This window comes from Brienomyrus brachyistius, chromosome 18 (assembly GCF_023856365.1).
Source record: "Brienomyrus brachyistius isolate T26 chromosome 18, BBRACH_0.4, whole genome shotgun sequence".
Lineage (NCBI taxonomy): Eukaryota > Metazoa > Chordata > Actinopteri > Osteoglossiformes > Mormyridae > Brienomyrus > Brienomyrus brachyistius.
In genome coordinates this window covers 8,612,618-8,637,102 of record NC_064550.1, presented here as the reverse complement: position 1 = coordinate 8,637,102, position 24,485 = coordinate 8,612,618, and the positions used below count along the sequence as shown (strand labels likewise).

The following is a 24,485-nucleotide window of genomic DNA, read 5'->3' as shown; positions in this document are numbered from 1 at the left end:
AGCCGGGGGGGGCGGGGGGTGATCTGTCCGTGGCAGTACGAGCGGGTTTAACGCTAGTCAGAGGGGGCAACGCCAGGTACAGGGTGGGAAAATAAGAAATAGGGAGGGAGTAATTGGGAGAGGATGAGAGAGAGAAAGGATGGGAGGGAGGATGCTGCTCCCGTCGCCGCTGCCAGCCGAAAATGGCTGCTACATCCTCAAGTCTGTCCTGACACACCGAAAGGACATAAAGATGGAGAGAGCGAAGATAAAAAATTGACAGTCAGATAGTGGCAACAGAGAAGGGACGGGCTGCGTGCGTGTGTGTGTGTGTGAATGTGTGTCTGAACATGTCTGTCCTGGGAGCGAGGGAGTGAATAAAAGGACCGGAGACCGGAGGGCAGCGAGCTCGAGGCGGCGGGCGACACCAAGCTATGGAGCGCGAGTAAGTCGGCGTTTCCCGTGAAACGGGCAAAAGATCGTTGTAATTACAGCCGAATGACTCATTCCGATCAGGCCGACAGGTATTACGAAGGAGAAAGAAATATCACAACAAATCCATGCGGACATACGTGGAAACCATTATAATTACATAGCCTGTCTGATAGAGTAGGCGGTGCACATCTGTTACCAGACATAAGAGTTAGAAAATAATGTTCACATATTATTTGTATAAATGAGCATTAAATACGGAAATTATTGTACATCAAAGCTTGTCGTCAGACTTGTAGCTTATGTTAGTGTGAATGAGCTCAGAAAAATAGTGGTAAATAGTGATAAAGTGACTGAAATAACGAATTATTGAATGAGCTATGAATTAAGTAATATTGGTGGAATTAGTAAAATATGGCTAGTTTCCTTCCAACCTCTGGCAGAGAACAACAGCCAGCTATGAATGGTTGAGGGCGACGGAGAGGTGATCACGAGGTGATTCCATCAACGCCTCTCGCTTTTCATTATGATTTTTAAAGCCAAACTTTATGAATGAGATTGGATCTTTTTCCTCCAGCTCCCCTTTCATTTTTTTTCTCCTTGTCATCCCCGTTTCGCTCTTGATCTTATCATTTCCCACCCCTCTATTATATTAATTGCTTTCCTGGATAAAATTCGCGTTGGTTTTGAATCAGCAGAATTTGCATCCCATCTCATTCATAAGATAAGGGATGCCGGGGTGTATATGCGTGCACTGTAGGCAGTGTGTCCGTGTGCAGAATGGGCAGTAGGATAAACGAGGATAGATTCAAGCGTTGAACAGTAATTTTAATAATAGTGGTATTATGATAGTTGCCATATTTTTGCTCCTGCTTTGGCGATTAATTTCATTCTATATTTAAAAAAACTGGGTACATTATAATGGCGAATTCGTAATATGAAATCGGGCCTTGCTTGATTGGCTAATACACTTATTATAATATACTCCTTCGCCAGTTACATTTTACCGTTTCATTTAATTATTGAGATTGTTTTCCCTGAGTTTAATTAAAATGCATGTTTTTGCTTGTTTGCATACAAAATTCGCGTTGCGATCTTGCTTGCTAAGAAATATATGCGCTGCCATTATTGTTGAAATGATCATTGTGAAGTTTAAAGGCGATCCAGCTGATCACGTGACTGTCCATTCTGAAAGAAAAAGGCGCTGTTCGACGCCATTGATAAGTGTGGCCAGGTTTTGTAGTGAATGCTGTATGAGCAAGGCGTTTGCTCAATGAGATTACGCTTTCATTTAAACTGTTTTTACAAAGCCATTTATATTAAAACACGGACAAACTTTTAATAGCATAATAATAAATTCTGAAATATTGAAAATCTCTGAAATACATTCGTTTGTCTTGGTATTTTAAGTATATATAAAATCGAATTGCAAAATACGTATTTTTACACTGCGTGTTAGGTTAGGGAAATGCTTTTCTTGACTGCTTTCCTCTCAGGAGTCTCCTTTCCCAGAATGCAGTTTGAGGAAGGCAGGCTGTGTTTTCATTTCTGTTAGGGCCTGCACTGATTCCTCTCACTTCTTTGCCAGTGTGGTGCGAGTTCGTGCAGTGGTGATGACACGCGATGACTCCAGTGGCGGTTGGGTGCCCCTGGGGGGCGGTGGCCTCAGTCACGTGGTCATCTGTAAGGGACAGAGCCCAGAGGCCAAGGGCCACACCAAATACTTCGTCCGCGGAGAAAGGCTGCGGGACCGAGCGGTGAGCCAGCCTGTGATACACCTAATTCGGCCACCTGCTACCCATAATCCTCTGCTTTACGTCTACCTGCCTCTGACGGCTGACAGAGTGACTCTCATGCGTGTCTGCAGCCAGTGCTAGATTGCGCGGTGCAGAGGGGGCTGGTGTACAACAAAGTGAACCCGATTTTCCATCACTGGCGTGTGGAGGAGAGGAAGTTTGGCCTGACTTTTCAGAGCCCGGCTGATGCCGTCTCCTTCGAGAGGGGACTCCGCAGTGTCATTGACTGGATGGACAGAGGTACTGCTCAGAGTCTGGATGGCAGGAAGTATGAATGGACAGTGCTTAAGGCCATAGTATTCAGGAAGGTGTCACCCTCAACAGAACATTCAAAGTGTATAAAACTCACAAATTATATCATTTTTCAAATCCATAATTGATATTGATTTTGAAGCCCTCATTCAGTAAACAAGGGACCTTTTGAAAACATTGTTTTATATTGTGTAGGTCAATGACATAGAAGTATAATTTTGATGTTTTTTCATTGTTCCCATTTTCTTGTATAGGGAACTTTTCCCCTAACATTCTCTTATCGTCCTTTTGTTATTTGGGTGCCTAATAATTTTGGTACATTTATAGTTCTGCATTTTTGTGCAAGACATGTACATTCTTGAAAAAAAGACGAATCTGCTTATTGTCCAGTTTTTCTTTGTTCTCTTAATCCAGAATGGTTTGATAAATAATCTAACAGGAATGTAACGTTTTGACTTGTTAGTACAGGCATTTTGTGGCAGCACCATTAACAATTAATTCACAGAACTCAGGTTGCTTTCTAAGAAGCCTGAACATTATGCTCGCAGATTTGGCAGAACATCATCTGAGCAAGAAATTCTTAAAATGTCATTAGAAACATAGCTCCATACTGGTATCTTGAACTCCATACTTTCAGTCTTCATTTTTCAGGGGCGACCTCTCCTGTCCTTTGCGCCCCAGAGGAGGGAGACCCTGGCGATGAGTCCAAGCCTGTGAGTGTCTGCACTCTTCGTATTGCCCTGCCTAAGCGCAGATTGGCATCCTCATTCTTGAATTTATTTTTTGTTATTTCTCAAAATGCTGTTTCTTTATATTTATTACTAGCAATATTTTCATTTCATGTTTACTAACACATTTTATTTGTATTATATTATTTATCACCATATTCCCCAGTTTGTTCTAATATAAACTTAAAACCATAGTAGTCTTATCCTACTACAAGTTCTTTATCTGTTTATACTATATGCTGACATTGGGTTTCTTTCATTTTCTTCAACAAATTTCGAGTATCTGCATGTATGTATAAACTAAGCACTGGTAAAAAGTAAAGTGAACAATATTTTTGCATAGTAGGACCAGTACATGTCATGTATCTATCCTCTCTTTTTCAGTCTCGCACGGACAGCGAATCGTCCTTCAACAGCAGGAAAGAAACGTTACCCAAACCCATCACCATAGTGACCAGTGAGTCCTCCTCCACTTCCTTTGTGCACCCTCCAGCTTCAGAGGATTTGAGCTATAGGATGAAGCACACTGTCACCGCTCAGACCCCAGCCATGGTGAGAGCTCACACTGCACAATGTTGTGCTGGTCATTTACGTATAATTATCTTATATGTGTAATTGTTGCAGTAGGCATCACGGGGGGTCAGTAGGCAGCACGGTAGTGAGTCTGATTTGTAGTACGTTTTTATCCTCTTCTTATTTGGTTCAGGGTGAGGGGAGGCCTGGACCCTATCCAGAAGAACATAGGACACAAGGTCATGACCTCCTGTTCAAGGGCATAGAACCCTGAGCATCTGAGCTGCACACCGCTCAAGTCTGATTTTAAGAAACCCATGTTATGTAGAGATCATGCAAACTCCACATACACTCAGCAGAGAATCAAACCCCCACTCCTGGAGGTGTGAGACACTAAACACTGTTCCTCCTCTGTGCATTATCATTTGTACGTTTTCTAAGTGTGGAAGCTTAACAAAGCAATTTACGGTGCATTATTTTCCTTAACACGATACAGTTTTACAAAATGTTTTAATGAGCAGGTAAGTTTGGTATTGCTTCCTGTGTTTAATGTCTGCGTGCAGTATTATAAACAGGTTCCTGTCTGATGCTCACAGGTTCATGTTATGCCGCTGCAGCACCAGCCCTCATCAATCGATGCTTCAGGAAACCCAGCGGCAACGCCGCCGGCCACGCCCTTACCACTGACGCCGGCCACGCCCTTACCACTGACGCCGGCCACGCCCTCTCCACTGAAGCCGGCCACGCCCTCTCCACTGACGCCAGCCACGCCCTTACCACTGACGCCGGCCACGCCCTCTCCACTGAAGCCGGCCACGCCCTCTCCACTGACACCGGCCACGCCCTCTCCACTGACGCCGGCCACGCCCTCTCCACTGACGCCGGCCACACCCTCTCCACTGAAGCCGGCCACGCCCTCTCCACTGATGCCAGCCAAGCCCTTACCACTGACACCATCCACGCCCTTACCACTGACACCGGCCACGCCCTCTCCACCGACGCCGGCCACGCCCTCTCCACTGATGCCAGCCACGCCCTTACCACTGACGCCGGCCACGCCCTCTCCACTGAAGCCGGCCACACCCTCTCCACCGACGCCGGCCACACGCTCTCCACTGACGCCAACCATGCTGCCAGCTGCCTCATCGCCTCTCTCAGCTCCTCCCCTTCCACTTTTGGACCATGGCGACCTGAAGGATCTGTGGGGCACGCGTGGGTATGAGGATTACAGACGGGCGGAGATGAGAAGGACCGCGGGTGAAGGAGGCCTGCAGGATAAGTCAGAGCTGTGTGCAGTGCATTTCGAGAAGGATCAGGCCAGGGTGGGGGTCGGGGGAGCAGAGGTGGCCGTGATGCTGGACAGCAAATTGCCACAGCGGCTCTCAGCTGGATCACCAACCAGCATATCTGCACCCAATGCCGTGACGAGCCCTGGGGAGAGCGCAGGGTCCCCACTGCGTGCCGGACTGAGCTCCCCGTTGCCATGCTGCATTCACACGTCCATTGCTAAGCCTCGGTCACGCAGCTGGAAGAGAGGGGCTGGGGCCAGAGGAGCGGCCTGCACCAAGGACTGCGGCCTCAGCCTGGGACTTTTTGGCCTCTCTTCCACAGATGGTGCCACCCGGCCCACGGATGACACTGCCAGTCCACCCGCTGCATTATCGTCCCCCACCTCCCGCTGCATCTACTGCCGTTCCGTCTTCAGCACCTCAGACAATGGGCGCGGGCGCTGCCAGGATGCCCCTGATCCAGCCCTGCGCTGTCTGCGGCAGTGGACCTGTGTGTGGTGCGCCGAGAGCCTGCTCTACCATTGTACCTCGGACCCGGAGGGCGAGTTCTGGGAGCCGTGCTCGTGTGAGGAGCTGCCGGGCGAGTGGCCACACGCGGCTTGCTGCGCACGCTGGGTGGCGCTGCTGGCCCTGTCGCTTCTCGTGCCCTGCATGTGCTGCTATCTGCCTCTGTGTGCCTGCCTGCGCTGCGGCGAGCAGTGCGGCTGCTGTGGCGGGAAGCACAAGGCGGTGCGGTGATCCTGGGGGAGGGGAGGGCGTGGAACTGAGGGAAGCTGGTGGGCAAAGGACACAATCCCCTCCCTGAAACCTGTCGCCCCCTCGGTGCGCCATGGCTTCAGCAAGCTGCCGTGCACCTTCTCATATAGCCTCACGCCCTTAGTCTGTCCCATGGCATTCTGTGCTAATGGTGACGCTGCGTGAAGCAAACTCTTCCTCGGTACTGCAGTCTTTCCAAATCCGGTCCTTGGGGACCCCCAGACAGTCCTGGGAGGGAGCAAAAATGTGGAGTGTCTGGCAGGGTTCAGGGAGGGAACAAAAACGTGGACTGTCTAGTAGGGAGCTGAGTGGGAGCAAAAATGTGGACTGCTGGGGCAGTTCCAGGGGACCGGAGTGGGAACTGGGAGGGATCAAAAATGTGGACCGTCTGGGGATCCCTGAGGACCGGGATGCAAACACTGCTCTACTGTAACACACATCCTTGGTGTAAGCAACGCAAGAGATGCAGCCTTGGCTATTTTTATAAGTGCGTGATGCTGTTTGAAAAGCAAAGTGTCGTCCACTGGACAGAGGTTACTGTGGGGATGGGTGTGTGTGTTCATCGTGTGGGAAGATACAAAATGCTTTTATTGTTTTTCTATAGTAATATATAATTTATTTTGATTTGAAGGTATCATAGTATTATATTAAATTATGTATTATATCAAATTAATGATTATATTTTATTATTTATAGACAATGCATAATGATTTTTTCATGCACCTAAACTTGACACTAGCAAAGAAGAGTGTCTGTGCACACTGACCAGCCAATAGGGGCGCAGCTGAAGAATGTAAACCATGACTGAAAGGGTTCAGCTTTGTTAAACAGGAAACAAAACCTGCAGTGGTAGAACTGTTCGGCACCTTGACCAAGGCACCAGTTTAGTTGGTGAAGCCAGGAGGGTGACGTGTATGACAGAGCTCCAGAGCTCCTGACAGGTGATTCCAAGGGGGTAGGAGTCAAGGCAGGAACATTACTCATAGTTAAGATCCCTGCTGGGTTTACTTACATTATATCACTGAATCACTTCTTGCCATTACTCATAAACTCTAAATGATGCCAAAAATGGATTATAAAACACGCCGTGTATTACCAAGCCTGACGACTCATTCCTCACTTGAAATCCAGGTCCCTACCAGCCCAGAAGCTACATTCTTTAACAGCTAGATGATAACAAGTAACTTAAAGATCTTTTTTTTTTTGTCTTTGCCAGGTAAGACCACTGGCATGGATTTGACCGAAGGAGACCTAGTAATGTGAGAAGTCAACCAAAAAAAAAACATGGTGATGATGTATAGACTGAATGCTTTTATAGATAATAGGTATTATGAGATACACTTGTGACTGTAAAGGGAAAATGATGAGGAAATAGCACTGATAATTGATGTCTGGCACAGTGCCTTTGTATAACTGTGAAATGTTTTCCGTTTTTTAGGATTATATTCAAAGCAAAACTGCAGACTAATTTCCATTCTATTACAGATCTTATTTCATATCTTATTATTTCTTATCATATCTGATGATTAATAACTGATGGTATATCACCATCGTCTGTTATTAATGCGTTTACTCCTGATGATGAAAAAAAGTTTTAAGAGGAGAAGAGGAAGTAACCTTGTTATAGAGAATGTCATTTAGGTAGCAGATCATAAAGTAAAGAAAGGTCCATATAATCCTGTCTAATATAAAGCAGAGGTGTCCATGTACGGCTGAGCACATGACTTTTTAAATGAGAACATGTATGTTTCCAAGAATATCTGATGTATATATGGCTAAATTCTTATGCTGAAATGATCTGTTCACCTCCATCCATTTTTGTTCTTTCATCCTTGTCCAAGAAAAAAATCAGATCTACTTGCCGTCCCTTAGAATAAAGTACAAATAATATACATTACACTCAAATAAATGCATCATAAGAGATATAATATTCAAAATGTGTATACATAGGTATACAAAGAGACATATTTAAAGGTTGCACAAAGGAGAAGTTGAAAATAGATCTGTCTTTGAAAGTTCTCTCCTTATATCTTTATGACTGTGCCTTTTGTTTATGTATTAATCTATTTTTATTTGTAACTGCAGATATGTACTACTTTTAAAGGTAATATTTTCCCCAGTTTGTTTATTTTTAATATATATCTAATTATCAGTTTTTTAATCCAAACATATTCTACATGTTTTAGTTGTTCACAATGTGTTTTATTAAAAATAGCTTTTTTTTGAGTGCTCTTCAGATTTTATGACCTGCCTGTGTGCTGCTTTGAGTCATTATACATTGTGGGTTTGTATCATTGATTAAACCCTAAGACTATATTTTAATGAGCAGTTTGTATATTTATGAATAGAGGGAGGGGTTTCACCTGTATGTCTGTAGCACTGTCGATGATGTCACATGTGTGAGCTGTGCATCACTGTATTTAAGACTCTTATTTTATGAATGTATTAATATTTGTAAAAACCAACTAAGGTGTCCTTAATCTCAAAGTGTCCAAATGCACTGATAGGATAGCTGTATGTGGAATCCAGATATTCAGCTGAGTTTGTATTTAAAGTGCATTGTGAAATGTTAATCCATTAGTCAATTAATTAATCAATCAATCAAAACATTGATAAAACTAAATTTCTTTCTTGCTAAAAAATGCCAAGAGAAACAGCTGGTTAAAAAGCGTCATGTAGGCGTGTGATCATGTATTTCAGATCTCGTCAGATTTGTGATTTGCTGTTGTGGGAATCCAAGTTAAAAATTGTAGAAATCGGCCTTATTGACTGGCCTGTCATTTGAGCAGTTTCAATTTGTCTCAGTTAATTACACACAAAGTAATCACTTCTAAGAAGACTGTGAACATCACCCATGTTAGACTGTGGAGGGCAAATGCCAGATGTTGAATGTTTTTATGCTTCTCATTTTGTTTCAAAATTAACGTGTCCCATAAATGTTACAAAAACTATATAATATAATTAAATAAACATGCCTATAACGCATAGATCGGTACTTGGGCCCAGGTCTCAGCATGGCTCCATGCTTTGTCTCCGAGTAACAGAAAGGCTCAGACTCGGACATCTACCCTGTACTTTATATATTTCATTTATCCTCCTAACATCTTGGAAAGATGGGCTGACCGCATCTTTATGTTGGTCGTGTGCCAATTCTTGTGGCGACACTCCTAGAAAAAGGAAATTATAATAAATTTTATTACAATTTTTATTAGCTATCTAATGGCATCCCATGTTGGGGGGGGGGGGGGTTGCATTAATCTGGGTGTCTATAGAAGAAAGAAGATGCTTGCAAACTGAAACAAGATCAAGTGGCAAAGAAGCGGAAAAACTACATACAGATATTCCAACTGGCCATAAACTGGCTGAAATTAAGATTTTTTAATCAGCTGCATTCCTGTTAAAAATGTATATATATCAATCTAGCTTAATTATTTTTCTTGCCATTTCTCTTAGTACATGGGTGGAATTATACAAAACAAACTTCGATAAAAGTGAAACTGGAAAATTTAAACTGACAATCTGCCGCATTTTTGCTTTTAAGGGCGCCCCCCAGTGTTAGTAGCTGGCACTCACACAATAATTACTAAAATGACTAAAACCATTTTATCTCACCCTGAAGAACGTGATGTAGTCACCGTCCACACGATGGGGCTGTTCACATTTTTTTGAACAGTGTTATTAATAAGAACGTGTTATGTCATGAAATACACAATTTATCAATGGTCTTAATATTTAATTAAACAGTGATTTTTAACAAAAAAAAAAAACAAAACATAAGAGGAAGATTCAGCAATAAAACCCGAATCAACATTAGAGTATAACAGTTGCAATGCATTAGACAGACAGTGAGTTTAACGTCGGGTTCTTTCATGTATAATTCAGATATTGTTCCAATTTCTACAGCAATGTATGACTGGGACCCAAATTAATTGTACTTGTAAAGTTATATCCTGGCTGTACTGAGTACCAGGACCATCGGAGGGGCATATGGATAATAGGTGTAATGCTATAGAAGCTTTGAATTATAGATCTTTGGCAAAAGACAGAAAATATAAACTTCATGTGTTTTTGCTCCTGTAGTTATTTGTGTACCACTTGTTTTTATGTACTATGCAGCCATAGTCATTATATATGAGGTTCCCAGATACCTCACAAATACGCTATAAGGACAAATGTATTGATACACATAAAAGTTTTACAACTAATTCAATCTATTTAGAACATGATATCTATAAAGATGCTTGCAATATATATAAGTATTTGAAGTATTTTGATTACTTAAGTATTGTCATGCTTCATACCCTTTCTCTTCTTGAAAGTTGCAAACTTCCCTGAATAGTATTCTGGCCCAACTATGTTCAAGTAGAACATTTCTTGACAATATGTTATCTGTAATGTGAAAAATAAAATTTCATAAAGAGTACAACAAAGTCAATATGTAGAATATAGTGGCAGCTTGCCCAGCATCTCTCTCTGGGTAGTAATCAAAGGGTATTAATATGAAGCTGACTAACCCTCAGTGGCTATAATAGCCTGTGCTCTTCTGGGACGGCTTTCCATTAGAGGCTGGAACATTGCTGGTGGGATTTGCTGCCATTCAGGTTGGGTATTGATGTTGGGTGATCAGGTCCCTCTCTGTGAGCTTGTGTGGCCCCCCCACCTCACAGCTGAACTGGCCCCCAGGTGTTTCTACTTCACAATCACTTCAGTCGCCGGTGACCAGGGCAGCTCTAGCAGGACAGAAATGCGGAGATCCGACTTGCTGGAAAGGTGTCCAGTGGCGTCCAATGACGGTCCTCGGCTGACTAACCTCTTCAGTATGATCACCCAATCTGCTGCCATTGTTTGATGCTACAGATTGTATGGCTGCGTGCTTAATTATACACCTGTATGTCAGCAATGGCTGTGGATTATGCGCCCAGGTCCTGTAATTACTACGGGTGTCCAAATACTTTAGTCCATATAGGTGCTGTGTTGCACTGTTATGCACCGCAAACACTTTTGCTACCTGAGACACTGCTCCTCCAGGGTGGTCTGCAAGCATGACAGGTAATATTCTTCTGTAATAGCTTAGGCCACAGGCTGTTATAGTCTGCTGGCAAAACACAGTGCTGATCCAGGGTCAGGCTGCATTTTTAGTTCGATTCCTTGAGCAATCCAACTGACCATAATGCTTTCCTTTCAAATTCTAACAGTGCTCAGTAAGAAGTGCTTCTCCAGTGCAATCTGTCGTTTTGTTTCTGAATGATAATAATGTTACGGTCTACTTGTTTTGCACCATAGCTTCTCCTAGCCTTCTTCCCTATTCACTCACATTGTTAACTCTGCTCTTCCTGCTTATGTCTCAATTGAGTATAACTGCCATTTGCTTTTCTGCCATAATATGACAGTAATGGGGCATTAACCCGTGGACTAAGCCTGAGTGCCTGTAGTCGCAAGGTTGCTGGTTCAAACCCTGCCTCGGCGTGTCTGTGGGTACCTTGAGCAAGGCCCTTAACCCCCAGCTCCCTGGGTGCCACTACGGGTGGCTGCCCTTTGTGGGCAACTTACTCCACAAAGGGCAAGTGAGGGAGGCGTAAAAGACAATTTCACCACAGGGATCAATAAAGTACCTATTATTGTTTGTTAATAACCTACAAAAAGAGAACTCTTTTGATCCCGAATAGCATAAAACCTGCACTGACCATGCAGTCCAAATTGCAAGGATTGTCCTTATTTATTGTTGTTTAAGTAGTTTGAGCCTCTTGAACGGCAGCGCCTGTTCTTAGTAAACAATTCATGCACGCATAATTTCAAAAGCATTCTGTCCAGGGTGAACCTTGTGCTTAAAGGATTTGTTCCTGGCTTAGCATGATGCTCTACTGGATAAATCTTTTGGAAGGTGAATGGGTGGATGTACAATTTCAAAAGCATCGTGTCCAGGACATCCCTTGCTTCACGCCTTCTGCTTTCTGAGATAAACCGCAGACTCACAGTAATCCTTCAATTGATAAAATGCGATCTCTTACAGCAGCAAGCTGTCAGAAGGATAATCATTTTTGGTGCTGAATAATCAGTTGGTAATACTTTACTTGAGGGGGCACAGAATGTCGTAGTATGCTATTACGCATGTATTAATTATCTACACACTAAGTCTCCATCACAGTGATTTCTTGTTAATTCATCATTAATGAATCGTGACATCTTTTTATCAAGCTACGTTTAAAGTCAGTGTGTTTGTTACTGTATTTGTCAATTTCTAGAGTTCTCTCCACTTTGCTTATTATTCTGTTTTTGCCTCCATACTTGCTGTTCTCTTTCTCCCCAGGAGAGGTCAGTCTGCTCACTGCCTTGGAATTAGTCAGCCGTAACCAGTTCCTACTAACAAAGAGGACAGAATCAAAATCCTTTTATCCACCAAGTTTGTTTGGTGCAGGTGGTGGCATGAAACATACAATTAAACATACAATCAAGGCAGGTGGAAATACTCCCAGGGCTGTGTTTCCTTGAAAGGTCCCTTCAGCCTTATCATTTTGTTTGCACCTGTGTCCATTTTTTTGTCCCCAAGATTAGCTGTGGGATGTTGTGAAATGCAACAGCTTTTGATGCTGAGTCAGAGAACTCATGCAGCTGCTACAACCTTCTCCGACCCCGCGTTGAGATTGGTGTGCATTGCACAGGTACTTTTCTGTAATGACTCGCCTATTATGACCTATTCCTTCAAATATTCCCTTCAACTTTCACATTCTCACATCCATCCATGCACATATACATACAAAAAAATTTTACAGTGATGAACGTTCTAGAAAATAACGTTAGGAACTTTATATATGTCTGCATTTTGGTAGAAAATTTAACTTTAGGATAGCTTATACAAATTTACTCATTTTAAAATTCACATGGTGTTAATACTGTAAATGTATCTAATCACTAATTTCGCACCTCTGTATGTGAAAACGGTTGTGTTTCTGGATGATTGCCAAGCTACTCCTTCTGATCCTCTCCGAGGGAAGTCAAGCACAAAGAGATGGTCTGCCTCCTTCCATTTCAGATTTATTTTCAATACGGTAATGAAATGCATAGCTGGGAGCAGTAAGCCGTTACGACTCTGTATTACAGCACAATACAATGGTGATGTAAACACTGGAAATACACTCCTATCGGATAACAAATGACACCAATTGCATTGGCCAAGTTGCTATGTAGTGCAGGTACAGAGCTCCTCATATTGCACAGGATTATGTGCGATCAAGTAAAAACATACAAATGTGCGACAACATTTGAGTGTCAAAAAAATCGAAAGCATCACGGCATTCAGTAGCTAAGTGTGTTTTACGCATAACTCAAAATACTGGCATTTGTTGCATGCGGTGTTATTTTGTTGTTATTCTTATTGTATTTGGCTGCAGAGCAATATCAGTTTATTCATAGTTTCATCCATCCATCCATCCATTTTCCAAACCGCTTATCCTATTGGGTCGCGGGGGGTCCGGAGCCTATCCCGGAATCAATGGGCACGAGGCAGGGAACAACCCAGGATGGGGGGCCAGCCCATCGCAGGGCACACTCACACACCATTCACTCACACATGCACACCTACGGGCAATTCAGCAACTCCAATTAGCCTCAGCATGTTTTTGGACTGTGGGGGGAAACCGGAGTACCCGGAGGAAACCCCACGACGACACGGGGAGAACATGCAAACTCCGCACACATGTGACCCAGGCGGAGACTCGAACCCGGGTCCCAGAGGTGTGAGGCGACAGTGCTAACCACTGCACCACCATGCCGCCCCTCATAGTTTCATGTCAGAGCAAATTTCACAATCTCATTCAGTCCATGCGATACGTTTTTTGAGAATTTCTGTGAGGGCAGTGAAGGCATTCTTTGTTGATTACACTCAGACTGAGTCTCCCAATACTGTAATGTAGGATGAGGAATCATCTCAAAAACAACAAAAATGCACTGGGTGACTTTTGGAAACTCGTTCTTTGATTGTTGTCCAGCATATCATTATCATTTACTCCATTTAGCTGCTTCAGGAGTTCCACAAGCTAACCAAGCTCGGAAGGCCTCCTTCTTCAGCTTCACAGCTTCCTTTTACCTCTGGTATCCACCACTGCGTTCAGGGATTTCCACCGTGACAAGCACAACATTTTTTACGACCACAGCTAGGCACAGCCATCTCAGAATGGAATCCTGGAACGTGGGCTATTCAGGATCAATGACCCCTGAATCCCTCAGGATGCAGGAGAAGTTCTGGCAGAGGTGCGGATGGAAGATTTCCCAGACGGGGACCTGCCAGACGCCACCAGCGCACCCTCACTCTACATTCAGGTCTATCCAGCATCTTCCCCCACCGTCCGGTTCAGTTGACCACCAGGTGATCAGTTGACAGCTCAGCTTGTCTCTTTACCTAAAATGCGCAATGAAACAAGTGAATATATTTCTTGACATGGGTGGAATCTAAATTCACAAGTAGATGTTCAACATGGAAAAATCGTGCTAATTGTGGCTGTGAGTTGATTATTGCTAATGCTGGTTACATAATCATACTTACATTGTCATAATCAACAGGTTGGGAACATTATGGTTCCCAAAACATCACATCAACACTGGAAACAGAGTAGTTGGTAAAACCCAAACTGGCTGTTTTATTAAGCGCAAATATGCTGCTGGAAACCCACCCAACATGCTAACTGGCTTGAGATGACATCATCCATGTTTGTGTACAACCAGAGCGGGGCAGGAGTTCGTCTTCTTGTGGCATTTAAGGCACTTTTGTCAGGAAATGAATAACTATGGCTTAGGAGTGTTTATTGCTAGAGAAAAGTGACCATACTTGGTGGTAGAGAACACAGGATTTAGTTATGATTTTTGATTTTTAATAATTTTTTTTACATTATTTTTACAATGTGCAAATAAAAGTGTGTTAGGTTTTGTCATTCAGGCATGTCAACATCAGACATAATCCCTTTGGTTTACAGTTGTTCTTATTGTGCTTCTGTTTGCAGTTTTAGTAATAATAAATATGAAAACAAATTCTGCTTTCCCTGCAGTACTGAAATTTCACCAATCTGTGCCCCCGAATCCCAGGTTTGTACTGAACTGTGCTGAGTTCCCCGAAAAAATAAGAAGCTAGTCAAAGTTACATATTAAACATGGGGTTTTCAACAGAGAAAAATTACCAGAGATTGGTTCTCACAATCACCTGAGTGATGGATGTAAAGTAATTTCAGTCTGAAACAATTTGCACATCAATATACTGATATTACTGAGTCTTGTGGTATTGACAGAGACACTTCTGTTCTGTCACCCTGATGAATCCTGCATGCATGCCTCCCTCTTCTAGTCATTAAGAGATTCCCAGTGTAATGCGGACGGTAGTCATTGTGCGCCATTGTGCGCCAATTCTAGCTTATAGGATACATGATATTCTATAAATCCAGTGCAGTTTTCCTTTGTGCTTCATCTTGTACTCAATCTCAATGAATTGACTATAATATGGCTTCTCTGGGTAATTTGAATGAAGTATAATAAATTGTACAGGGACAATATGAAAAAATTATTAAATATACACATAATCTATAAATGAGAAACACATCTGAAGATAAATCAAGCCAAATCGATCAAGATTCTTACAATAAGGGATTAATTTTGGCTGCTTTTAAAGTCTTTGCCTGACAAATATTCAAATATAATAGTAATCTATGCCTTGTCATAGCATAGAAGTCCCTTTTTGATAATTTTTAGCACTGGGTCATAAGATACGAAAGTCATTGAGAGGAAATTTGGTCAAATTTATCTTCTTCCAGGTGTCAAATTTCCCACACAAAAGCCACATTATCATTTATTAATTTATTTTAAGGGGAGTATTTATGGAAGCGCTGACCCTGCTGAAGCACGTACTGCAGCATCCATCATGAACATCGGCGTCTCCCTCCTTCTCCTGAGCACTTTGTGCTTCATGGACCTGAATGCCCAGTGTCCCGAACCGAATGCGCTCGTAGACATCGACGGGAACAAACTGTGCGCTCGCTTGTGGGAGGACAGCAACATCTACAACGAGCAAAGCTGCGCCGGGGCGTACCTGGACGCCTACCCCAAGTCTGACGTCCCGATTATGCCCCCTGGCTGGAACGACCAGATCTCGGCGCTGGTGGTGGCCCCGCGGTGCTCCCTGACAGTCTGGTCACGCAGCAAGAAGGAGGGCAAGAAGAAGAAGTTCACTTCTGGGATCTACTACCGTCTGAAAGAGGTGACCATGGGTCTGCTGAGAAACTGGAACGACCAGATCTCGGGGTACTACTGCGAGTGCTAGATTCCGGGAAGAAGACGGGAATGGTTAGCGCTGCAGAACGACACAAAAGAAGGGACTCTGTGACCTTAGGTGTTATGGGCCGAGCATCACAATAAAATCTATGCAGAAACTGAAAGCCTGCTTTGTTTGTTGTCTTCGTACTTCTGCAGAAAGCAAATTTCAGTTCACTGCAATTCAATTTATTTTTATACAGCCTCTGTTTTTTATAGTCCCCCTCTATTACATGGGAGTGTTGTGATACAACATTATTGAGACAGAATAATACAGATGGCAACAGATGAGAGGAACCAAAAAAAACCCTCTGGGGGTCCAAGGTCAACTGGCTGACCCCCCCTGCCCCCCCTCCCCCCTGCCCATGCTAACATTATAGGAAAAAGAGAGCGGGCTGGTTTGCTAAGACCAAGTGTTAGACTGTAAATTTTGAATAGCAGTTTAAAACTATTTTAAAATTTGCTTGTGCATTAATAAAATGAATTAAACTGGAAAATGAAACATGACAGTATACGTGTAGAAATATATTGCATGCTATTATGCAAAGAAAAAATCTAATAATTACTCAGATTTCAAATACAAATCTTTTTAATAAAGTGCATGTGGTGTCTTCAGAAGAATAAACAAGTCATTTTTTAATTTACCCTTTGTAACTTCCGATACTTAACTATCTTTCAAATATATCTAACCACCAACCAAACGAGAGCTAGATGGGATAGCAAATAAAAGCTTAAATTCTGCTCCACAGGATCCTAGAGCAGAGGCCTTAATATTAACAGCGACCTTTTATTTGCACAAGTATAGCTAGACGTCTCTCTTCCCCTATCATCTTGCTCTCCATGGTTCAGACATCAGAGTACAGGGTCAGCCAACACCCCCAGAGTTGGGGGTTAAAGGCCTTTGCTCAAGGGTCCACAGACCTGTCACCGTTCCACTGGGGCTCAAACCAGGAACCTCCTGCTCATGAGCAGGGAGACTTAGCCCATTGAGCCACTCACCACCCATGTATATGAAGGCAGGATCCTGGAGTAGAACTAGTCATCAGTCAGTCTCGAAAAAATACATCAGAGACGCATTTAACAAACATGCCTCATTTGCACAAATATAGGTACATGGGAATGTTTTGATTCACTGACTCCATCTTACTTGCAGTACCTTGGGGGTTTCAATGCATGGTCAGCTATTGCATTGTTCAGTCTGTTGAGGGTGGGGCTTGAACCAGCAACCTTCCGATAACAAGCGCACAAAGTCACTCACTAACCCCGTTCATGGCACCTCCGAATTTCACTTTTGACTCTGGTGAAGATATGGGCCACATTTGGTAACATTTAATGTAAATCTGTCCCATATATGGTCCTTATCTGATTCCAATCCAGAAAGCAGATTCAGACCAGTATTGGTCCGTTGTGCAAAAAGACACCAGACCAGAGCCGGTTTACGGATCTGTGCTGATTTTTGAATGGCATTTGGCCTGGATTCGGTTCACACTCATCCTGCTATGTGGGCCGATCGCCCCTCAGACTCTCAGCCCATCAGCTGCACATCTGGAAAGTAGCCAAGTATGTGGTCAGGCGAATGAGTGCCGGACCTTCAAAGTGTATACAGACCAACCGTAATCATTCAGAACTGACAGATTCTGACAGACAGATTTCGGTGCAGACTCTCCTGACCCAATGTCACAAGCACCCAGATTTAAGGTGATGCGGGCGGATCTGGCCCAGAATCAGTTGGGTCACCCTGGTTGTGCCCATGTTTTTGGGATAGGCTCAGGACCCGTTACCATAAATGGAATAAGCTGGAATAAGCACTCATTGTATTAATGCACAATTCACCTTGTGAATTTAGGTTCTGCCCGTGTCAATAAATATATTCATGTTTCATTGCATTTATGGAAGCAAAAATTAGGTACATATGATGAACATGTGTGCCGTTATCACCCTTCCAGTAACGTTTGCCTTGTTTTGACTAGTATCCCAGCCCCTCATCTTATCTTGAAGGCTGCCTACCACTCTCTATCATGGCTGTCTGATTATGACGCCTTGAAGGGACCCTGACTCGGTTGGGTCTCTCTCGACTGGAGCTCTGCACTAGACCAGCTGACTCACAGTCAGATTTGCCTCCTGCTGTATCTGGCACAGCTCAGGTTACATCCGGTGAAGATGTAGGTGGTGCAGAAGGTGGCCGTGGATCATTTCCTGCACTTACCGGCTCACCCTGGGTGGTGACTCGTCTGCCAGGACCTGACAACCCCTTGGAGACATGAACGGCTGACATTTCCAACTGGACGGCCGCTCCCCTCACCTTACTGCAGGCTGAGAACCTCAGCGGGGTTCTGCGGGTCCATGGGTGTCTCAAAGATGTTCTGGAGACTCCCTTCCAGGAGAATCACCCTCCTCCTCAGAATGAACCTATAGAGCTTGGGATGCAATCTGGCCCCAGTACTGGGTTGGTCAGCTAATGGCATTTACCAGGGTGACCCTGTCTGTCCAATCACCTTTTGCCATCAAGTCCAGGGTCCCCGTCTCCTCACTGCTTGATTCTAGAAGCACTGACATCACTATCATCAATCATTGTTATGGTTAGAGTCAGTGCACAACACTATTCTGACAGACATTGTGATCAAAATGAAGTTTTCAGCATGGACATGGTATTAGGAATCATGGTCTATATAATTTATTACAATGGACACTGATTAGTCTTGCCATAGAAATATTTGTGCATTTAGAGATGCACCACATGGCCAAAAGTATGCGGACACCAGTCTGTCCAGCATCTCTCTCTCGAAGGGTATTAATATGAAGCCGACTAACCCTCAGTGGCTATAATAGCCTGTGCTCTTCTGGGACGGCTTTCCATTAGAGGCTGGAACATTGCTGGTGGGATTTGCTGCCATTCAGGTTGGGTATTGATGTTGGGTGATCAGGACAGAAATATGGAGAACCGACCTGTTGGAAAGGTGTCCAATGGTGGTGTTATGCTGACTAACCTCTTCTATATGTTTTACTTTCAAAATGGTGTATGTGTGCCTTGATATCACACCCAGCATATTTCCCTGCCTTGTATCCTGAGGACAATAAATAATCTGACGCAAAAATCAGTGTTTAATATTTAATGACCAAGCTTGCACCCCTATTCAGACTCCCGAAGCTTGTTTTGGCTGAAGCTGAGCTTGTGAGGTTGCTGATGCTGATGGTCTCGCTGCTTCCCCGCCCCGCTATGCAGGAGAGCGATAAGTATGCAGCGATGCTCGCTAACGAGGCCGCTGACATTAAGCTACCGCAGGTGGGCTCACCAGGCCTGCTGCATCTGGTGCCCTGCCCCCCCCCCGCCCCCCCCCCCCGGCAGCCTCCCTCACCATCAGGACGATCAAACGAGGCCGGATTACTGAGGGAGACCCCATTCGGCCAATGTCAGACATTCTATGCATGCAGAAGGTCACAGGGGGAACGTTTCATAAATATTCTACATTTACATATACAGGCAGTTCCTGGGTTATGAAGATCTGTTTCTAAGTCTGTCTTTAAGTTGAATCTGTAGGTTGGTCTGGACAGTGTTAACGGCAACATGGTCCAACTTAAAACTACGTTCTCCTACCTTGAGCCGATGAACCATTGAAGCCACGCAATGTTTTCATGAGCATCACACAACTTGCATTGCCTTTGTTATTATGAACCACCGTATTTAATCTGAATTTTTAATATGAAAGGCTTTCTGGCAGTCGAGGTGAAGTCAGACCCTGGGGACTTATTGTTAACAGAAATGTTACATATTAAATTATTAATTATAACGTCTCGGTCAGCAGCACTGCTGCCTCGCTCCACCAACGTGGGGGGGGTTTGAATCCCACCTCTGCTCTGTGTGGAGTCTCCATGATTTAGGGTTTTTTCTAGATATTGTATAAATTCCCCATAGTGTCTGATGGACTGTCTTCTTAAGCAGGCTGTACCCCATTCAGGGATAAGGTTCCATTTACAATCCCATGTACATACTCGCAATCATATTCACATATGAAAATAATCTGAGTATTTTTCTCCACACAGGTGTACATGTCGATGAGCTGAATAAAACATACGGAATGTCAACATCCATACCAGGCAGATTCTGTAGCATGTACCCAAAGCTGCAGGTTAGTATTCCTTGGAGAACAGTCATTAAAAAGCGATTCCCACTGTCCACTGGCTCTTCTACTTCCAGTGACTACGCCTTTGATTTCATTTGTTACATCAAGATTCTTCACAGATATGCACAACAGAGACAAACTATGTTCTACAAAACTGAGACACTTAATCAGATGATAGATTTTGTCTAATTTAAATGAGAAAACCAATAAGAATATTTCTTCATGTAATCCCCTGATTGCTTTCAGTTCCACAAATAACAGTGTTTATAGCTCAACCCACTGTTTTGCATGGAACCAAGGATCTTCTGTTCATCGTATGGTGAAAAGGTCACAATCGCATTAAGCGTGCTTGAAGCATGGAAGCTGTCACAGAACCCCCCCCCCCCCCCCCCCCCAAAAAAAGGGGGCAGCTTCTGCAGTAATTAGGAGAGGAGGTCCCTCCTTGGTCCTCCCCTCTATCGCTCATTTCCCATCGGTGACTGGGAGTCAGTGAAGAGCATCCCTCCAAAGAGACCACTGATTACAGGTGCAGGAGCTTCGGAGTACAGGACACCTTATCTCTGGGGTAAGCATGAGGTCCTCATCGTATTTCTCTTTGTTACGAACATCACCAAAATATAGACTTACCACATTATAGATTTAGTCTATACACAGGGTAGCCGACTTTGGTCAGCTGGCTCGTGTGTGATTTTCAATCCGAGTCTGCACACGCATTTACATGCATATGTAAGAGTTGTATTACCTCGTAAATAGGTCTGTAGGGTTTGCAAACTACCCCAACACTTCTGATGCAGCTAATTTAAAGTTTATAATGGAATAATATAGATTTTCTGTAAGATTTCTTGCGTAAGCGCGAGACTTTGAAAGCGTGTGTCACGCCAGATGCGTGAGGGCTGTCAACGCTGGTCTTACAGCAGCCTTATCGCAGAGAGTTTTGTGAAAAGATAATTTAAATGGCTAGTAAAACAGAGAATATTTACTTAAGTGTACTTTCTGTCTATTAATTTTGATGATCATCAACTTAAGTGAACAATGCATCTTGATTCTAGTGAAGTCTAATAATAATCGTTTGCCAAATCTACTAGCATAAACTAAGGAGGGGCATATAAAAATGTACTGTATCAGGTATACTGAGAATACGGTTTATTATGATACTGGATTTTTCCATAAAGCCCAACTGTTTGTCTGTTTTGCCTGGAAAATTGTTGCTAAAACGAACACTGTACCCCTGAAAGTCCGGTTCCAGTGTATAACAGCAGACGAGAAGACTGTAAGAGCTGTTGCAGTGTAAATCAAGGAGAAGGAGTTGGCTTTGTAACCTGGGCCAGTGACTGTGTATTCTGAGGCACGAGGAGTTAAGGGCTTGGTAGTGAACAGCCGCTAAAGACTCGCCTGTGGCGAGGTTAGGTCAGCATCGTCAGCCGCTGCTCTCTGATATCGCCTTCACTCTAAAACGCAGACAATAAACCCATGACTGGGAGGATGGCAGAAAACTAACTGTGTATCTGCATTTTCACACTATTTCTGCTTTATTGAAAATAATGGTAACACTGAGGCGGCACAAACATAGTACAATACCATTACTTATGTATTTATTAACCACAAACTAAGACTTGATTACATCCTGATCTCATGTTAATTCATCATTAATTAATTATAACATAGTTCATCTCAAACGTATTATATACCAAAGGAACAAGTCATGGATACGACAAGTGAAATACTGATCTCACATATGCTCATCATTATTGAATTCATCCCTATAATTTCCTCTATATTTATATATATATATATATATATATGATAATTCTGTAAACCTTTGTGAACTACCGAAGGACCCACAGAGGGAAGAAGCAATGAACAGAACAAATGAAATACTGATCTCATGTCTGTTCATCATTAATGAACTATTTCAATGAACTATATATGAATCATTTCAAGTAGCGACTATATTTGTGCATGATTTGTACTCCGGGAATAACTGACATTACTATTTGCGCCCAATCAAATGTTACCAAAATAAATAAATGAAATATAGATTTTGAAAATGCATTGTCTTTATTTAGTTATCTTTGTGTTTATTTCTGTCTATCATTTATATCTTTAGTATTATTTATTTATTCTTTAGCGCAATAGCTTAAGTTATCCTGCTGCTCTAATTTTCAGACTACGAGGACAGGGCACAGGTGAGGCAAGTTACAATATCAGTGTATCGCCGCATGTTAAAAGTCGCCACAGTTGTTTGTGTTTCAGGCTCGTTCCGCCCTCTGGGGGCTCCCAGTTGACATGCCCTTGCTTGCCTCTCGACCTAGGAGGATAACAGCTCTATCAGAGACAGCTGAGACCTTGCCAGCGAGATTTCTCGGACTTTCATAACATCTCGCATCCACAAAACAGCAGGTGATGCCAAGCTGCGACGAGGGAGGAAGTGAATGAACGCAGGGCAGAATGCACCGTGTTTGAGTGGGAAAACTGGTTTTTGGGTGAAACTGCTGTCGTCTTTTCGGTGGCTGCTCCTCAGCAGGTATCATAGCGTGTAAAGGAGTAAAAGTGGAGGGGTGTCCTTCGTATGAATGGCTGTATAGAAAATAGTGAGGGGTGCGAGAATCACAGGCATCCTTTGTTGGGAAAAAGCTCTTGAAGTTCGGTTGCCTGATAAGCATGTATTTCTTTACAGCGTGATCGGGGTGCGAGAGGGTCGGAGCCATAATGTCCAATAATATGGCCAAAATCGCAGATGCTCGCAAGACGGTGGAGCAGCTAAAACTGGAAGTTAATATCGACCGAATGATGGTAATGCAGGAAAATATGTGATCGTGTGAAGTCACTCGTCTTATCGTCTTACGGTACCAAGCAGCTCATGCAAAGAAAAACAACCGCTATGAAATTTACTTTCTATGCAATCTGAATATAATGGCGGTGCAGTGGTCAGCACTGCTGCCTCCCACCTATGAAACCAGTGTTTAAGTCTCACCCACGGCTCCCTGTGTGTGGAGTTTGCATGTCCTCCCCATGTGTCTTTATGGGGTTTCCTCCCAGTACTCATTTCCTTTTTGAGTCTTGACGCCCCATCTTGCCATAGCTTGTATGTTAAAGGGATTAATGTTACATTTATATAGCGCTTTTCAGAACCAATGGGGAACCACTAGAACCTCCACCACTGTATACACTGCAGCCATTCTGCACCAGTGCACTCACAGTTAGACATAGGGGATGATTAGGAGGACAGACCTGATAGGGCTAGAGTGGGTCATTTCACCCAGAACATCAGGATACCATCCCTAAGATGCCCAGGGATCTTTTATAACCTTAGATAGTCAGGTGCTGAGTTTTACATCTCATCCAAAGGACGGCGCCATTTTTATAGCAGAGTATCCCCATCACTGCACTGGGGCATTGGGATCCACACAGACCACAGGATGAGCTAACCTGCTGGCCACACCATCACCTCTTCCAGCAGCAATCCAGCTTTCCCAGTTGGCCTCCCATCCAAGTACTGGTCAGGCTCAGAGCTACGTAGCTCAGATGGATTACCGGGTCTGACCTGCAGGGGGTGTGGTGGCAGTCAGTCACTCTCTCAGTCTCCTGTTTACCGTACAGGTATCGAAAGCCGCGGCTGATCTGATGGCGTTTTGCGAGGCGCATACCAAGGGAGACCCGCTGGTGACGCAGGTCCCCTCCTCCGAAAATCCATTCCGCGAGAAGAAGCTCTTCTGCATCATCCTGTAACCTGCAGCATGCCAAGACAACGTAATTAGCTTATTTCAATTTTGAATATTATTCCTGTGAGTGCAGAAGGCATTCGCAGCTTCTAGTCCATTAACCATTCCGTTGTTTGACTGTTGTATAAAGTGATGACTGTTATCTGTTTTTGCTCTTCGTTTATCTGTAAATAAACGCACAGCCTAAAACAGTCTAATTGGCTTTTGAAGACTGGGCCATTTCCCCCCCAGATTTAGAATAAATGCAAGTCCGTTGACGCTGATCTGTTTCTGCAACCTCTTTCATCTGTATTTGCGTTTCTCGGCAAACTCTATTCAAATTAAACGGCATGCACATGTTTATATTTAACGTTGGGATAATATCTGAGCAGCCCTTCTGGGCGGAAACAGAGTATAAACAGGTTCAAAGTTTACTCAGTCTTAATCAGCGCTTACACTTCCTCGAGAGACATTATATATTAACTCAGGGCAGCAGAGAGTTTATTGGCTGGCAACAATTGAGCATGGAGATATAAAAGGCGAAAAAGTGCTTTCAAATGCATATGGACATTAGACCGACGTAATAATAAAAATGACGGGAAAAGTGCATGAAGCTGAACGATTTAGC

General features: G+C 43.5%; 3 protein-coding genes across 3 annotated transcripts; all 3 read left to right on the top strand.

The window, feature by feature from the left end:
- Positions 1 to 10: 10 nt before the first annotated feature.
- Positions 11 to 8,655, top strand: LOC125713509 (sprouty-related, EVH1 domain-containing protein 1-like). Its single transcript, XM_048984713.1, has 7 exons — positions 11 to 424; positions 2,000 to 2,168; positions 2,279 to 2,447; positions 3,111 to 3,172; positions 3,572 to 3,739; positions 4,297 to 4,368; positions 4,774 to 8,655. The coding sequence occupies exons 1-7, from the start codon at positions 414 to 416 to the stop codon at positions 5,725 to 5,727; spliced, it is 1,605 nt and encodes a 534-aa protein (XP_048840670.1). The 5' UTR covers positions 11 to 413; the 3' UTR covers positions 5,728 to 8,655.
- A 5,059-nt stretch (positions 8,656 to 13,714) lies between these two features.
- LOC125713063 (syncollin-like) lies at positions 13,715 to 16,160 on the top strand. Its single transcript, XM_048983851.1, has 3 exons — positions 13,715 to 14,061; positions 14,784 to 14,820; positions 15,593 to 16,160. The coding sequence occupies exons 1-3, from the start codon at positions 13,916 to 13,918 to the stop codon at positions 16,043 to 16,045; spliced, it is 636 nt and encodes a 211-aa protein (XP_048839808.1). The 5' UTR covers positions 13,715 to 13,915; the 3' UTR covers positions 16,046 to 16,160.
- A 4,446-nt stretch (positions 16,161 to 20,606) lies between these two features.
- gng8 (guanine nucleotide binding protein (G protein), gamma 8) lies at positions 20,607 to 24,141 on the top strand. Its single transcript, XM_048983683.1, has 4 exons — positions 20,607 to 20,721; positions 22,469 to 22,556; positions 22,834 to 22,949; positions 23,757 to 24,141. Exons 3-4 carry the CDS (start codon positions 22,866 to 22,868, stop codon positions 23,883 to 23,885), a joined length of 213 nt encoding a protein of 70 aa, XP_048839640.1. The 5' UTR covers positions 20,607 to 20,721; positions 22,469 to 22,556; positions 22,834 to 22,865; the 3' UTR covers positions 23,886 to 24,141.
- Positions 24,142 to 24,485: the final 344 nt, after the last annotated feature.